The sequence below is a fragment of the Anser anser genome, assembly GCF_964211835.1.
Source record: "Anser anser genome assembly, chromosome: 13".
NCBI lineage: Eukaryota > Metazoa > Chordata > Aves > Anseriformes > Anatidae > Anser > Anser anser.
Window position 1 is genome coordinate 6,998,587 of NC_139734.1, and position 17,377 is coordinate 7,015,963.

General features: G+C 41.3%; 2 protein-coding genes across 8 annotated transcripts in view; one reads left to right on the forward strand and one right to left on the reverse strand.

Moving 5' to 3' along the window:
- LOC310880783 (uncharacterized protein) overlaps positions 1-17,377 on the forward strand; it is a 302,960-nt gene that overhangs the window by 108,242 nt on the left and 177,341 nt on the right. The window lies entirely within an intron of this gene.
- LOC310880776 (vascular endothelial growth factor receptor kdr-like) overlaps positions 1-17,377 on the reverse strand; it is a 137,059-nt gene that overhangs the window by 9,797 nt on the left and 109,885 nt on the right. For all 3 annotated transcript variants that reach the window (XM_083797100.1, XM_083797098.1, XM_083797099.1), the window contains 9 exons: positions 17,205-17,370; positions 16,533-16,630; positions 15,567-15,689; positions 15,347-15,458; positions 10,578-10,677; positions 9,873-9,978; positions 8,319-8,443; positions 7,958-8,036; positions 4,588-4,682 (listed from right to left, as the gene is read on the reverse strand). In XM_083797100.1, the coding sequence (XP_083653226.1) occupies positions 4,588-4,682; positions 7,958-8,036; positions 8,319-8,443; positions 9,873-9,978; positions 10,578-10,677; positions 15,347-15,458; positions 15,567-15,689; positions 16,533-16,630; positions 17,205-17,370 (1,004 nt within the window). The remainder of the gene's footprint in view (positions 1-4,587; positions 4,683-7,957; positions 8,037-8,318; positions 8,444-9,872; positions 9,979-10,577; positions 10,678-15,346; positions 15,459-15,566; positions 15,690-16,532; positions 16,631-17,204; positions 17,371-17,377) is intronic.

The window sequence follows — 17,377 nt, forward strand, 5'->3', positions numbered from 1 at the left end:
TCAAGTGATCTTTCACAAGATTTTTTTAAGTTTCCCAAAGAGGGGCCAAAGTTGCTTAGAAGATAGCACAGAGGATAATCCTGTAATAGTTAGAAAGCCTAAATGAGTTAATGAGATTTTTCATCCTTCTGTATGAACCAGAGACTTCGGTAAGAGGTAGAAAAACACTGCAATTGCCAAGAAGCTGGCAGATCATGACTAGGGCTGTTTATTTTTATCTGAGAGGGAGGCAGTTTCTAATAGCCTAAACCTAAGGATCGGAAACATAAAGAGGAGCACAGAGAGAGGTGACTGTAAGAAAATCACCCTGTCCAGTGTGGGACTGCATTGCAAGATGCAGCACTTATTACCCGTGCTGCCGAGCTGCTCTTACTGCTTTGCAATAAAACGCCCAAGTATCTTGCCCTGAGCAGAAAAAACTAATAGTCTGTTGTGTCCATGTAGAAATCGTGGGCTTATTCAGAAGCTGTGTTTAGGGAAAGATGAGAAATTGGGCTGAGCGTTGCCAAGTAGAGCTGTTTGTCTCCTGACTGCATCTCATAACAACTTGTAGGAGCTTCAGGGCCCTGTAGCAGCTATCATAGGTGTCTAATGAGGCACAGAGTAACAGAGATTATTTTTCTTTATTTTTTCAGCAATGAAAGTAATAAAAGGGTTATTTTTTTCCCCTGATACTTATTACTGATGCAGTTTGCTTTAATGCATTCTGGACAGAGTACTGTGCAGTAGGAATTTAATCCTGGGTGCCCCTCTGGCTTTATCAGTGCGATCAGTAGTCTACTGGCAAGGAAAGCTTAAGGGGTTAGGATCAAAAATACATTGTTTTGTGAAACATTTCTGAACACAAAGCATATCTAGAATAAAGTTTTAAGAGGCCAAAGCCACCCAGTTATGAAGTATGTGTCCCCTTGCATGTGTGGCAAAGTCAGTCAGCTATCTGAAATTCAAACCACCCAGAATAAAAGCCTCTGACATTAGCTCCAGCACTCTAAAAGCAGTGAGATGAAGAGCACTGCAGTCAAAACCAAGCTGGAGTCCTTGCCACTATAAGCATATATTATAATCCTAGGAAAAAATTGGCTTGCATAACTCTCCCAGTAGGTACTGACTCAAAGTTTCTTGTATTTGGAGAGCTCAAGTCAGGTCATTGTGCAAGGTGCTGCATGACACAACGCGAAGTACATTTGCTATCTCAGCATCTTCATCACGGAGGAAAAATCTGCTGAAGCTGAGTTCTGCTGTAGAGCAAAAGTATTTCCATAGCTCATTTTTCTGAGATGTTGCAGAAGGTTTCTGTCCCAATTACCTGGGTTGCATTGTTGTTGGGCACCTTGCATTCGGACGTGAATGCCTGCTGCTCCCAAGCAGAATCACTTTGTTTCAATATTGTTGATTTGCCTTAGGCCCAGTTTGGCTTTGGCAAAGGCAGAGCCCTCAGTGATGTGATCTGGATGCAGCATCCAGCGCCCAGAGCGCATCAGCTGAGCCTCAGTCGGCCAGTGTCATTGGCCTTGGCCAGATCCAAACAAGTGATTTCGGAGCAACTGAGGATAATTGGGTTGGGGGGGAAAAGAAGGGAGAGGGATGGAGGGAGGACAACCGAGCAGATATCAAACCTGTCAGAATTAAACCTGTTATAGCTTTAACCAATAACTTGATTATAGAGGCTCTGGGAGAATTCGAAAGCAGTGCTTGGCAGTAGCCTGTTAATAGTACGAGATGAAACCTGACACAGAGTCATCCCGTCATGAAGTCCCCTCTGTGCTGAACATGCTTCCTCAAACGCTAACTCCGGTGTCATTATCCAGGTCAGTCTTTCTGTCCCTCCTACAGCTACTGCTGTCGCTTTAGACTGCAGCAGGACAAAATGCTGAGAGCTCAGAAATGGTTAGCCCAGCCTAACAGTGCCCTGAGTATCACATTCACCTCCAGTAAACTCTTGACACTGACACACCGTGGTGTGTAGTGTTGCCAAATTTTAAACTTGACAGAGAAATGAATACAAGATAAATAAACAGCAAGATTTTGGCAAAAATAATAAATGCAGCCGCCATGGTTTAGAAAACATGCTAAGCCTTTGAACAGTTTTGTTTTATAAAAGAAGGACATTTGAAAAGGATCCAGGGTAAATGTTTTTGATAAGGAGAGATATACAATTAACAGGGGTGACTTTATCTCCCCTATTAAACCAGAGCTCGTTTCTGACCTCCGTTGGCCATTTGGAGACTATTCTATATGCTTTTGAGGCTTGTTTTGCAAGTCAGCAGTGCAGACGGGCCAAGGGGTGTCATGCCCTCAAACGAGGGCATCAAGATGCTCTCCAACTATGTAAAAAAAATGTTATTTGTTCCAGTGATAGGCAAGGTTATACAAACAGCTGACAAAATAGCCTTCTCAGCTGGACCCCAAACACTCGGGGAAGGATCTGTCCAAGAAAAAGCACACCTCTGTCTGCTTAGAGGTAGCTATGCTCCTGGGAATGAGGAGACAACAAACAGCTTGCTGCCCTGTTTGCTTTTATAGCAGACCTTTGTTAAGATGATCTTTGTGGTCTGGCTGGCACAGCAAGTATCAGAGAGCTCATGGTGAATGGAATCCCATGGAAGCACTGGCTCTAAGTGGGACAGCCCCACATGCTGGGGGTCAGGCAGAGATTCCCTGAACGCCGCAGAGTGGTGTTACTTCACAGTCACTCCCAGTGGGCCTGATAGCAGTTCAGAAGGTTTTCCTGGAAATCTCGAAAGAACAGGCTGTTACAGAATTTTTGTGTTTCTGCCTGCATCTGGCTGGCTGTTGATTTTCTGATTTTCATCAGAAGGCTTGGAAGGGGGGAGAGAGAGCCTTCCTCTTCCACGATTCCCTCCAACTATTTATCCAAGGGATGGAAAATGCAGTAGGGGAAATAGCAGTCAGAGATGATTGACTGAAGCCTTTAGGACAAATCCTATCTGGGAGGCTGCTTGTGTGTGTGAATGTGCCGGATTAGTGTCATCATGACATCATGCAGCAGAGAGGTAGATCAAACCAGGTAAGTATCCTGGCAATGCAGTTCTTGACATTTGAGCTGCTTTTTTTAGAGCTGGTGCCATTTGGTCTCCATAGCAATGTGTTGTGCTGTGCAGAAATCCTCTCAGCACAGACACATGGAACCTCATCTGGCTCTCCGCTAGTCCTGCACCAGGTACGATGCTGTGACAGTGCCACACACAAAATACTTCAAGGCTCTCTAGCCTTTGCTATGTAACATTTGCCCTTTTCCTCTTTCTCCTCTTCTGCCATCAGACACACATAGGGTAATTTATGGTTTTAAGGCCTGATAAGGCAAGACAAGTTTCTTCCATCTTGCTTTTCTCTTTGCATGAGGGAGTTGCAGCTCCTCTGAAATAGTCTTATATTCTGATTGTGCATTCTCATGTTCTCTCTCCCTTACTATGCAGAAATCGTGCTATTTTTTTCTTGATAAAGAACAAGGAATTGCTCTGGTGGGGAAGATCATTAAATTTAATAAAGAGGAAGCCAATAGATATCAATAGATTTCAGAGAAAACTCTAGGCAATTCAGTTAAAATCTAATTAGCTTACTTAACTGAACAGACACAGAGATCCTTGCTATAGAATTGTTTTTTAAAAATAGTTTGGGTTGCTAATCTTTGAAATTCTACACATTGACATCTGAATCAGTAAATGGATTACTATTGCTATTATTCTTTTCCAGGAAGGTAAAAACGGAGAAGACCAGTTTCACCACTAGGTCTACTCTCTGTCTCTACCCAATTGCTACAAAAATATAAAGAACTATTAGCTAAGAAGGTATCCACTTTTGTTCTGTGATGGTCTGTACTATGAACGGATAACGTACATCAGACTTTGGCATAGCCTCTGTTTGTAAGACAGATCTGAAGAATGCAATTCATAGGATCCTGTAGGTGGTAGGCTTAAAGGTAGTCCCCCCCCAGTTCTCTGGGGGACTGTCATCATAGTAATGAAAAAACAAGTGTAGAAATCACAGTTCTGGTAAATGTACCTTAGACAGCTTTGCAGTGCTTATACTATTCTTTATCAAACATTTCATCCATATATCTATACTCTCCTTTACTAAACATTGCTTCTTAACTTTTCTCACATCTCATCAGATGCAAAACTGCAAGTCCTGTATCTAAAGTCTACTTGACTTTTTTGAAAAAAAAAAAAAGAAAAAACAGTTAAATTGATTGATAAGACTTTATGTGCTCAAAGCTGATGAAATGAGTTTTCATTTTTATCACATGAATCAATTTATTGTGTTAATTATCCTTCTTGTATCATAAATTCGACAATACTGCCTTCCTTCCAGAGACCTGGAAGTGTGTTTTATGTTCAGCTTCTTTTTGGAAGCAGTTTACATCATAGTTTCCTTGATCTTAAAATACATTAACTGTGACCTTTCTATTACAGTATTGAAACCCAGAGTTGCTTCTCCTTCTAGCCTGTTTAGATTGTGTAACAGTTTTTCTTTTGGAATCGGAAACAAAATTGTAAACTTTGGAAGCATTTTTCTGAATGGAACACTGACTTCCAAAGAAATAAACAAAAAATACTCAGTACTCACGCTAACGCCATGATCCCATAAGGCCAGGAACGGATTTCCAGCCTCTTTGGGCTTTTTATCTCATCTGACGTCAGCACCATCCCGCTGTCTGACTCCTGTGTAGCAAAAGGAAGAGGACATCAGCAGAGTGCCGATTGATGTGACAGCATGGAGCACTTTTAAATTAGAAGTGGTTTGCCAAGGGGAGAGTGTGGAGAAGAGTCAGACTAAACCAGTATTAAAGTCAGTGGAGAAAGAAAGTCAAGTATCTAGTTAAAATAACAAATTCTGGCTATTATTTTGCGCTGATGCAGCTTTGGGGCAAGTCGATAGAACTTCATCTTATCAAATTATCTCCAGCTACAGAACAGGTAAAACAAGAGCAGGGGAATGCAGCTTCTCCTCCATGGTGGCCTGTAGGGGTTGGGGCTCCTTGTCTAGGCAGTTATTAGGGGGAGACGGCCAACAAGGTGGCCATCCGTAGGTGTTATGTTGCAGTGCAATATACTGCTGCTTGCGTACTGGAGTTTAATGTAGGAGCTACCAGCTATTCCACGTAATTGCAAGATCATGGATATTATCACGTAGAATGGAATACCAGCCAAAAACCTGCAAGGCATGTGTTTGCATCAGAACTTTCAGTTGCATGCTATTTAGTGACACGCTTAACACAGAAACACAGAGATATGGCCACATGGTATATGAAATCAAGCCCATTCCTCCAAATAGTCTCTTATAAGGGCCAGTTTCATCAGCTTTTAGCGAACTGATACTGATAATGATGCTGTTTAGCCTGAGAACATTTACCTTAGTTATGATGATCATTTTTTAAAAAAAATGTTTTAAATGTACATTAATGTACCAATATGTAGCTGTTGCAGCACTGAAAATGCTTTTTTTTTTGTATTTTGAAAATGCATTCTTGAAATGAACATATCAAAAAAACAATTTGACATTTTCAAACCTGAAATTGATATTAAGTAGGCCATATGGATATCATCTAGATAGGACAGCTGAGACACAGGAATGGACAGAAATTCATAAAGAATATATCCAATAATACTGTCTACGCTCATCAGATAAAGCGTAACTTAAATACCTACAAGAAATACACTGTATTAGAAACAGATATATTTAGGGGGGAGTGGAAGTTCAGTATCAGTTTGGCAAATCCAGATGTCTTGCAAGAATATATAGCCTAAAAGGCTAATTGTGCTTGAGATATGAAATTTTCACGACCTATCCCACAAAACTATCTTGATTAGATTTAAAGTTGAGGTTGTGATGCAGCTGCACCTAAAATTGAGTCTCAAGGTTGTGATTAAGATCAAGCTGTTATTGTGCTAAGTGCTACACCAGTTCACAGTCCTTGTTTTAAGTAAGTTTCAAAATATTAAATATCCCAAGGGATTTCTTTGCATTTGAAATATTTCCTGATGCTGAAAAGTTGCACAAGCCACGTGTTGTCTATCAAAATCAAGAAAGCAAAAGACTTCAACATGGGAAGTGAAACTGTAGGTATCTGTATTTTACCATTCGATCTGACTAAAACAGAAAAAATAAAAGCAAAAGCTTTTTAATAAATGTTTTGGTAATATATCAGTCGTTAATAAAATCAGTTCAGAAACTGCTTTCCAATATATAAAGTAAAATCTTAAATTAATTAGAATCTGTCAAAAACTTTTGTCAGAATTTCTCTCTGCCTTTTATCTTTGTTATTTCTCCGTAAAATATGTGGTCTAGAAATAATTCATCTGATTACTGCTTTTCATTCTGCTTACAGAAAAATTGTTAGAAAATCTTAGCAGAGACTACAGAGAAGTAGCACAATTGCAGGAAGGCGTGGTAGAGCACTTTTAGAGTTCCTGGGCAACTGTTTGAAATAATGACCAAACCAGTATTCATGTCTTGGTATTTAAGATAATTACAGTAATCTAAGTACACTTAATTAGTCCAAAAGTAGATCACATTGCAATTTCACTGTAAAAGATTCCAATTGAAATCTCACTTTCACTGCTGATCTGTTAATGTATTACCCTTTTTTTGAAGCTTTTCTCCCTCCTTGTAAGGACTTTAAAATGCCAAGAAGGAGCATTTAGGAAAGTAATGCTCATGCTGGCAGCAGTAATCTCTTACTGATACCAGATCTATCTACTAAATGTCTTTGCGTGATTCAGAGAGACAGACTTTTATCCTGCAAAAGGAAAGATGCAAGAGCCAGGGAAAATGCTAACCCTTCTAATCCCTAAGATGCACTGATAAAGGCACAGAAATTACATTTGGCAAAATACTAGGGAATAGCGGGCATCGAGGCTGTGCTAACAAGGGAACAGACGAGATAGATGTTCTGTTTGTCAAGGACCTGATATATGTCCAGGACAGGTTGTAGCTGGAGACTTGACCCTTCCCAAGAGAGCTGATTTGAGGAAGGGCTGGCTGCTCAAGGGGGAGCGGTAGTTGGAGGGTGCGGGACTGTTCCCTGAGCAGCTGAGCAGATAGACTGACTTGTTCCTATAAAACTGCACACGTCCTTCTTTCCTGTTTCTGCTCCTAGCCAGCTGATGCATGCCTTCTTCCATTTCTATGCAATTTCTTCCAATTTGTGTCTGCTTCAAACATGCATTATAAGGGGCTGTCCGTAGTGACATAGAATCACTGAGTGCATGTGGCACTGCAGCCCACAAGTACCTGAACTGTAGAGGACATTTATGAGTTTTGTTTCATTTAAATAAGGAAGTAAAAACAGAAAATAACCTCCACCTTTGAAACCTGTAGTTTCAGGGGAAGGCAACAAGCTGAACCATCATTCCACAATGAAACAGGCTTTTGTTTTCCACTGGAGTGCAAATGAAACCAATACCCTCCCACCTGCAGAGAGCCATTAAGCTAGCAATAAATATGTCCACCTAGGGTGTGGAAAATCCAGAGTTAAAGCCCTTTGAATCAAGTAAAGCAGGATCTTGAATCTTGGTCTTGTCTTTCCTGAACTAAGCACCCTCACCAGCAAGTTATTGGCTGTCTCAGGCAGCCAGAATCTCTTCTGGACACATTTCCTTCGAAAGGGGCCCTCTCAGTGAGCTGCCATTTTCTTACGGGAAACAAAACAAAAACATGCTGAAATAAGTTCCTGTTTAGCTGTAAGGTAAAGCTCCTTAGCCTGATCAAAGCCAGGATAATCATGCATGAGCTTCTCTTTAAATTGTTTGTCCAACTAAGCGCAGGTTCCTCTGTTGTCACACAGACCTATGTGTGAGATGCTAGGACCAAATTTTCTGATTGATTTAAAGCTTTTTCTTACCAAACACATTTCAAAAGCTCTACTAACTGTTTCTGGTGCTTGTGACAAGTGATCTGTGAACCTGCTGGAGAAGGATGCAATCACCTCGCTTACCTCATGTATCACTTTCTCCTTTTCCACTGGCACCTCATCAAATGTCTTCACACTCAGTGGTCGCTTCTTGCTGTTGTTACTGAAAGCAAGAAAGTTGAGGGGTCAGCATAAAACCCAAGCAGACGCTGCACTGGTTGGTAACTCAATTAATATCCCTGACACAGCTCAATTTCCCATACCAGTCTTCCTTTTTCTTCTTTTCTAACTAACAAGCGATGCCCTGGCAATTGCGCCTGTCCAACTCCTTTAAAACAGCCATATGGAGAGAGGACAACAAACAGTGCCCAGCTATATCAGATCTTTATTTCTCTCTCTCTCTCTCTCTCCCCCTCACCCATACTCACCCATGTATTTTTCTTACCCAGTTTCCACTGCGCTCCAGCGATTGACACAGTTGTTCAAATTTTCTTCCACAGGGCAAGTTTTGGAGTTAGACTCTCCATCGGGGCACAACGTGATGTTCAGTGGGATATAGTCTTTACCATCCTATATAATAAATAACACAAAAGAACACAAAGCTGGTAAAATCCATCTTGTACTGCATCTCAGATGTTAAAGGTTATCATGTGAAACAGAGCTTTACACTGAGACAGGACTATATTTTATTTTAACTTTATGATGTTTCTGTAAGGTGTTCATTGATGTTCTTCACAACACATGTAAGTTAAAATGTGTAGCTTTATCCAACACTTACTGCACAGAAGGCTTTGTATGAGGGAAATTGTTCGCTTCAGGTAATCTATGACATAAAATGGCTGAATATTGTCTGTAGCGTTCCAGTTAAAACTTGTAAATGTCCCTCCCATATGGCTCTGCAGTGTTTTGTTCCAAGGGGCCAGTCTCGGGGACACCTCAAACCAAGTTTAAGCCACATGTCTGGGAGAAGGGAGGGAGTGGCTGGAAGTCAAAGTCCCCATGGCTGATACGATTTGAACAGAATTTGGAATTGGTAAAAGAGTATTGTCTTACTTATAGACTTTTTACTTATCTGCAACTTAAGGAGTTGCAGCATAGTAAGAGCCATTCCTTAAAATGGTAGCCTTAAAGGATCTTATTTCTTGTCCTTACAAGGAATTGCTGCTGCAAGTTTAATGGAATTCAGGTCACATCTTAATAAACTCTGCATTGTCATTTACACCACTGTAGAAATCTTCAGAAATGACTAAGTCTTAAAACTATTTGTGCAAGTTTCCCTTTGCTTTCTTATTTCTTTTAATTCTGAGAACCAATTTAGTGCCCTATTCCCTTGCCATGATTTTTATGTCTCGTTAATTTGCTTTGGTTCCAGGATAAAACTCACAAGCTCTTCATATTGCAAACTGGGCCCTCTTCAACTTAGCTTCACTAAATTTGTTTACAAACAGGAAGGAGCTGGAGGGGAGTGTTTGATTTCTTCTTAAATTGAATTGACAGTTACATAACTGGTCTGGTTGCTTTTAGTGAAGAAGGAAACCGATTTAACTATTACGAAATCAATAATTATGTAATTGACTTTCTGAGCTTTAAACTGCATCCTTTTAAAGCTCCTAAGAGCACTGATGAACATAAGCTCAGAAAATGAGAGAGAAAGTTCATACCAACTGGCAGCTTACTATATTGGAATCTAATTAAAATTGTGAGATAAAGCACCATTGTTACTCTAAGGGGCAACTGAGCCTATTTTTTAATTAACGTACCGTAAGTTTCTCTTATTAGGTATGGATAAACGTCTGGTTTTGAACTGTAATCCCCTTTGAATAGTTAACATTTTATTTACTCATTCCAGCAGCCATTTTCCTTGCAACCTCTGCTATGAAGTCCAATCTAGTATCACTGCTCAACATAGTCTGTGCTTGTGTCCATGTATATGCATGGCCACACACATCCACTTCTATACAGGTACACATTCATTGAAGAAATAGTTGTATTGCTGTACCTGCTGTACATTGGCCTGAAGAAGATCTCCTAAACGCTCCACAAGCTCTGTGAAAGTAGGCCTCTCTGTGGGCACTCCATGCCAACAATCCAGCATCGTCTGGTAGCTAGAGAAAAACCACAGGTGTTAAGAAAAGGATAAGAGCTTGCTCCCAAGCTGTTTCTTTCTGCTACTGCTTGTTTTGGTCATCATTTAGGTAGTTTTGGATTAAGACACGTTCAGATCTCCATGTTCTGAAATTCTACTGTAGTTTCACGTGGAATGCTTTTTCCATCCATACTTCCATGTTTCAAATAAGCCTGTAGGCTTTTTGTTTTCACTTAACTTTAAACTTGACCGATATAGGTCCCACTGGCTTTGCCGAAATAAGTCGTAGTTACAAATGCCTAGTTTCTGTCTCAGATTTGGAAATCAAGTCAGACACAGTAGTCTCCTGAATTGAGATTCAGGAACTACATCTGACTTGGGAAGATCTGTTAATCTTGTTGTTGGCAAAGGTCAAGCTGATTTGGTATTTCGTTAGAATTCATCTGTGGTATCAGGATACCCAAGGCATGCACAACTACAATGTTTCTGAAAACAAAATACAAAATATGTAGCTGTCATGCGATGAGGTCTCCTTCCTCCTCCACACTTCAATACAACCTGCTTTGTGAGGCTTGAATGACATGTAGTAGCACTCAACACAAAGCCAGGAGGTCTTACACTTCCGGAGTAGAATATTCTGGAGATCGCATCCGGGTTCCTTCTTTGAGCCGTCGGCAAAAGTCCTCATCTATCTGCACTCCGGGGTAGGGTGAGGCACCTGATGGGAGAAACAAGGAGGTGGCTCCAGTGATGTAAACACACATCAGTGATATCTGCTGAAAATTCGAGTTTACCTAGACTCTGACAGCAAAAGAAGCTAGAACACAGAAGGGGTTGGGATTTCAGTCATGCTGCCTCTTCTGAATTTGTAATATAGGCAGGACCACTCCAAAGTAAAACATGGCAGAAGAGAAATAAATGCTATTAGTCTGAGGCTTCAGGTGACCTCTTGGTCAGAGATAGGTAAGTTCCAGCTCATTCAATTAGTTACGTTCTGTTTCCCAAACTGTCAGTCTGCCGATATCCTGCACTAATTGAATACACATCAAGTAAAATCCTGCTAACCATTTGTTGCCTCAGCATCTCTGGCCTCTCCCAGTAAGTGCAAAGAAAGCTTTAGGCATCTGGCTTCTGCCCAAGGCCAGGAGAACCTTGCAGCTCATCCCCAGGCATGGAATTGCAGTCCTTCTGTCCTGGTTCATCAGTCTAGTACTGTATATGTTTCATGCAGTCCCGCAGGTAAAACTTCCTTCAGAAACAACCTTCCACATTTTTAGCCTTGTTTTCTTTTCTGAGTGTGAATTCAGTGCTGCTTATTTTCAGGGCCACTCAAATGTTAGTGTGAAACCGGGAAGAATAGCTCGTGGCAACTGTAATTGAGAGGTAGGCTTCTGGAAAGGGACTGGTAGTGTTAGGTTAACTTGCACAAAAGCTGGCCTACCAGCCATCAAAAACGAGTGAGATTTGTCTCACATTCCTGTGTAAATAGTTATCTTCAGAGAAATAATAAATGAATCTGCTTTCTCTGCAACTAATGAGAGAATGGGCGCCTTTCAGAGGTTGTGATCTTTGTTGTATGACATCTGCATTTTACAGTGCACCATGAATAAGGGGAACTAACATATAATTTGTGAAAGTGCTCTGGCACCTGACTAATCCGGACCTCACAGGTACAATCTGAGAGATGTCTGCACTGAAGTTTGAAAGGTTACTGAACCTATTGTAGATCTACCTGAAAGATCTGTAAAATTTCCTCCCTTCCTCCTCAGCAAAGGTTTCACATGTAGTACAACCCTTGTCTTTCACATTTTGGCATCCTAGAGGCTGGATAGTGAATTTGGAAGAAAATTTAATCAAGTCTTAACATAGGGGATTGAATGGAATCTGGATCTGTATCCAGCCCTCAAGGAATCTATATATGATTTACTGTCTACAACATTCCTGCGTATTTATTTCCTGTATATTTTTCCCCAGTCTGGAAACACCATTGTGTGCTGTGCACCTGGGGGCACAACAAGCCCAGCAGAAGTCTTTTGGAAGAAGGCAGTGAAGAGGGTGCCAAAATGTGGATGTTCCCAGAATTATTCTACTTTGTGAATCTGACCACTCAGTCTGCAAAACTATGCACTGGGGGACAAAAATCCTGGCAACTTCCTAAGAGAGCATCTCAACACAACAAATAGGTTCCAATGACATTCAAAGCTCAGGGACACTTAGCCATGGCACATCTGAAATGCCTTTATGTGTAAGCATCAGATCACAGTATCAAGAGTGTTTCCTGAAGTTATGTAGATTAGAAATAGTCAGGAGCATCATTTCTGCTTTGCATCTCGATTTTCCTTCTTAGTTTTGTCTTTGGCCTGTCATTATGATCATAATAATTGCTGACAAGAATTAGTCTTGCAAATAGATTGATTGGGACTGAGACCTTGAGGGCAACACAGTGGAAATGGGGAATTCCCATTCAAGATCAAGAATTCCACTTGATCTGGCAATCTGAGTTACCTTTTCTTGATAATGTCATTGATCTTCTCAACTGCAATGTGTTGGGGTGAGCAAGTACAGGGAAGGCAATGACGAATTACTTTTGATTGCAAAATCTTTTGGTAGTTTACACTTTGACTACTGCTGGTCTCCTCCTAGCTGGAGGCAGCTCAGATCTCAGAAGGGAGGAAATCTCCCTTTCCACCTCCATTCACCACTGCACTTTGTCTGAACTACGTAGTAACCCGGGTTTGGGATGCTGAGACAGCTTGGAAGAAATGTAGGCTGAAACATATGGTATAAGGCCTAAACATGATGTTTTCCTTAGGGGAAAATCTGTTTCAAAATGCTCAAAGATGTGGCATGCATTGGATATAGTAGCACTCTTTTAATCTTGGTTTTATTTTAGTAGGATAATAAGATGCTGATATTATACTACCAGGCACCGCTTGTTTATGTAATTACATCTGATTGCCTTTTGAACACTGCACATTTAAATTCCAAGGGATGACAACATTCTGTAAAGTGCCATGTGAGTGCCTTCCCGATGTATTAGAAACTGCTGGCACTGCCTGACATGAGGTGTGCTGACCCCATTTAAATCAAGCAAACCCCAGTGCAAACCCAGTCCCAGATCAACATTGGCAGCCTCTCAAGCCCTGATTTCCTGTGTACCACTGAAATGGGTCCAGTCTGCCAGCCTTTCTAGAGGAAGCGTATCGTGCTTCATTCAACTTCTGACCCCGACAGGACCCCCACTCAAACCAACTGTGCATTTTGCTAATCTCTGTCTGCTCCTTGCTTGGAGGGTGCTAAGTCTGTGGAACCCAGTAAAAAGCAGTGGTTGTAAGTGGGAGCCAAAACGCACCCTGTAGCAACGACAAAGAACTTTCCATCCCTTGGCTCTCAATGATCTGTAAAACTTTTATATAAGAGAGTTCAATCAGTGACACGAATTCTTAATTAAATATTTATCATGTGAGCGGCAGATGTGAGTAGTGCCAAGCCACAGGCATGCCTGGATGATCTGTATGAAAAACCCTCTTAGAGAAAACGACTTGGTTTTGAATCTGTGCCATGGAGTGAAGAAAGTAGTTTGTGATCTACGTCATAGTGAGGGCAGAGGCTGCCCTACGGATGGCAGCCCTCGGAGTAATTGAGTAGATTCCCCTGAACTCAGAAGAGGACAGCCCATTGTTCCAAGTAAGCACCTTCATTAAGAAAAGGGGCCGTCTAAGATGAAAAGCAAGCAGATAAATGGTTTTCTTCCGAACAGTTAAAAATAGAGATTAATTTCAGTGAATATATTTTAATTTTTATTAGTCTTAGGTATTAAAGGCCAAATGACCCAAAGTTCACATCTGTTAAACACTGCCAGGACCTTTGGGAATGGCATAACTAGTTTGCCTTATGAAGTGGCTCTTGCCATTCATCGCTATTCAGCTCATTTGCTTCCTTGGAGATGCGCAATGGAGAGACTGTCCCCTCTGAGCGTGTCTCTGCATGCTAATGCTAATAATGCATCTTCTGTAATCATCTATCAGAGCTGGGGCATTGCTCCTGCTTCTGGAGCTTCATCTTTCTGTGGTGCTTCAAAACACATGCAGCAGGTGATGCTGTTACAGAGCCATGAAGCGTTACACCAAAGTAACAAAGCTGTAAATAAATAGGACTGGACTCTGGGGAAGGCAGCACCTGCCACTTGTTTTAACCACCTGGGTGTGAACTTTCTGTTTTGCATGCTGATATAAACTAGAGAAAAGTCCAAATCAAAGGCTTGGACTGGAACCAGGTTGTGTTCCTTGCTAACAGCCCTGAATAAAGCTTAGGTTAGAAATAGCTCCAGACTTTGCAGCCAGATCTCGACTTGGCATCTTGAGCCTAATCATTAACTGCAACTGATCGGTGGACCAAAGATAGCAGATTACAGTTAGCTTTAAAATTCAGCAGCTTAAGTTGACAGTGCTTCTTGTTTTCTTTTGCCTGCGAATGCTGATTAGGAAGCCAGAGCTGGCATTCCTAAATTCCCTCAGGAAAACAGGACTTGCCACTCTGCAAGGAGAATTTGAGAGCAGTAAAATCCCACTGTCTGTAAGACTGCTTGTCTAAATTTCAGGGCTTTATCTGCTGTACAGTAACCAGATCTTAGTGAGGCTGAGATTTCTAACAGCACCAGAAGATGAAATCTCTGGTGTGTAAAGAATGCTGTTACTATTTTTCTCAAAAACGTTGTGGCTTGCAAATGGTATGGCCAGAGAAGTATGCATTCTACCTGTTTGCTGCCAAAATGACTTATGCAGAGTCTAGCACTGGCTGGCTTTCATATCAACCTGATGGCAGCTCTTGCCAATACATTTTTCGTACTTAACATCTGACTTGGATTTTGTGGGGAAGATAACCAAGCTGAGATAAAATGTCATGTGGGCAAACTCCCTTGGGCTTCCTGGTCTGCCACCAGCAGCATCAGACCACTGTGTCAACAGCGGTGTAATCCTCTGCAGCCTCTGGGCTGCGTGGTTTCCTGAAGCATCCAGCTTAGGGGAAAATACAGTTTGATGGGGGAACTTTTTCATTGCTCTCAAAGAAATATTTCACTCCTGAGCAATTGAGGCTTGCATTATCACAGTGCTCTGTTGGTTTCAATTACTGCAAATGTCAGGTCCAGTGTTTTGGATTTGGTTTATTCCTGCTTCTGCTCCCTGGTATTCACTGTTTTCATGTACTTTGCCAGATACAGTTCTCATTGACTTCAGCCCGGTGACTTTATTTTACACCTGATACGCACTGTGCAATTGTACTAACTGAAATAGAAACATGGCATCACCCTACCATCTTTTGTTAAAAGCTTTTCATAGCAACAGAGCCATAAATTAGGGGAAAAAAGGGTTTTAAGCCATTCTTACCTAGGGAAAATATTTCCCATAGTAGCACTCCAAAAGACCATACATCACTCTGTGTTGTGTAAATTTTATCAAAAATAGCTTCTGGAGCCATCCATTTGAGTGGAAGTCTTGCCTGAGAATGCAAAAGACATAACACGTTGCCAGAACTGTTGTTAGTAATCTGCTCGAGTCCTGGAGGAATACAAATTTGAGATTAGCATTTCAAGTTTCTTCCACTTACATCTCCTTTCCGTACATAGTCAGGGTCTTTGTAAATATCCCTGGCTAGTCCAAAGTCACAGATCTTAACCACGTTGTTCTCTGAAAGAAGGATGTTCCTTGCTGCCAAATCCCGATGAATGCACTGTGAAGGAATGAAGACAGGCAAGATCAGAGCGTCCGCCTGGACAACGGGCCACCGCTAGAGCTGAAAGCCTGAGACCTCCTTGGGAAGTGGAAAGATAAATGAGTTTTTGTTGCCAAACAGGTTAAAGAGAAAAAGAGAAAATAACAAACCAAGCATCACAGTTAGTTTTCAGATTTTTCTGTCTGAAATAACTTCCAAGGTTACAGTGAGACTAAGGGAGTGCCATTTTCCAGTTAATTATTCTGTGCCAAATCTGGGAGAGATCAGAAAGCAGCTGCAGCCGTATTTGCACATCAGTGTGCAAAAGTGTGTAAGACTGCAGTAGTTTCACACAGGCAATTACCGTTTGGTGTGTACTTTGGTATATATATTACATTAGATTTACACAAAAAAGCAGTCTTTCTACAGGCTACAAACATACTTTTTTTTTCTTTTCTATGCAAAAGAGGTGCTGACTTTGCTGATAGTCTCCAACATAAGTGACATGCTGAACAAATAGTGGTGTGCTCCCTCTTCATTTTTCAATAGTGCTTTTGTTGACCACACCAGCAGGATCTTTCTCTACAAGAAACCTTTCTGCATTTATTTAAGAGGCAGTTCTGCAAATGGTCTTACAATCTGCATTCACTCCTGTCTCTGGCCAAGAAGGTGATAGATATTCCTTCACAACTCCTTCAGTGCTGCTGACTGCTTAACCACTAGAGCTAATGTGGTCTCAGACACTTTATTACAAAAGCAAATAGCAGATTGCACAGGCTCAAAAGCATATTTGGATTTCTTCATATCAGATGCCCATGATTGTAGGAAAGAGGTTCAGCCCTGATGTTTCAATGAGCTCACTTTTCTGGAGGCGAGAAATTCCATCCCTTTCGCCACTTGGAAGCTATAGCATATCAGATCCTCCAGCGTCAGAGGCCGCTTGTACAGATCCTCAGCATCTAGGAGAGATCACAGACACAGCACAACTCTAGGGCAGCAGCTCCTGAACTTTTTCAACACTGGTGCCAGTTCCATGCTGATGACCCCAGTCCTGCTTCTGAATAGTGTTAGCTTCCTGAGTTCTCTACAGAGCTACAGCTCTACTGGTTTGGGAACCACTGACCTGGGGGTAGAGGATCAGATGATTCAAAAAGTTTCACCCTACATTATTCACATAATTACATAATTTAGCTATGGGGAAAACAACATCTGGGGATAAAAGTGAAGGGAACTATTTATAGTGAGCAGAGAGACTGGGGACAGATTGGCCCCAACAAATCTTCATGAAAATGAAGTAAAATATTGCTGTTACTCCTCCTACACAATAGGAGCAGCTTTTATACACATATGTTACTGCAAATCTCTTTTTGTGGGAAAGTTGGAGGGGCACATGCAGAAGAAAGAATCTGCAATTTCTGGAAGAAGTCAAGCAGTGTAAAGTGTGTGACAGCGTGCGTGACGCTGTCCAAGAAGCAGCAAAAGAAGTAAAAGAAATCTTAATAAAAGATCTTGAATTAGGTAGGTTTCTTTTACCTTCTTCATCCTCTTCAGAATCACTGTAACTCTTATCTTCAATAAATCCTGAGCTGGCAGAGCTTCCAGTGCTGGCTACGCTCTCAAGGCGTCTCTTGATCAGTTCGGTCAAATCGCTGTTGGACTCATCCAGACTTTTCTCTGCTTGGTCAGAATTTTCCTGGGACTAGAAA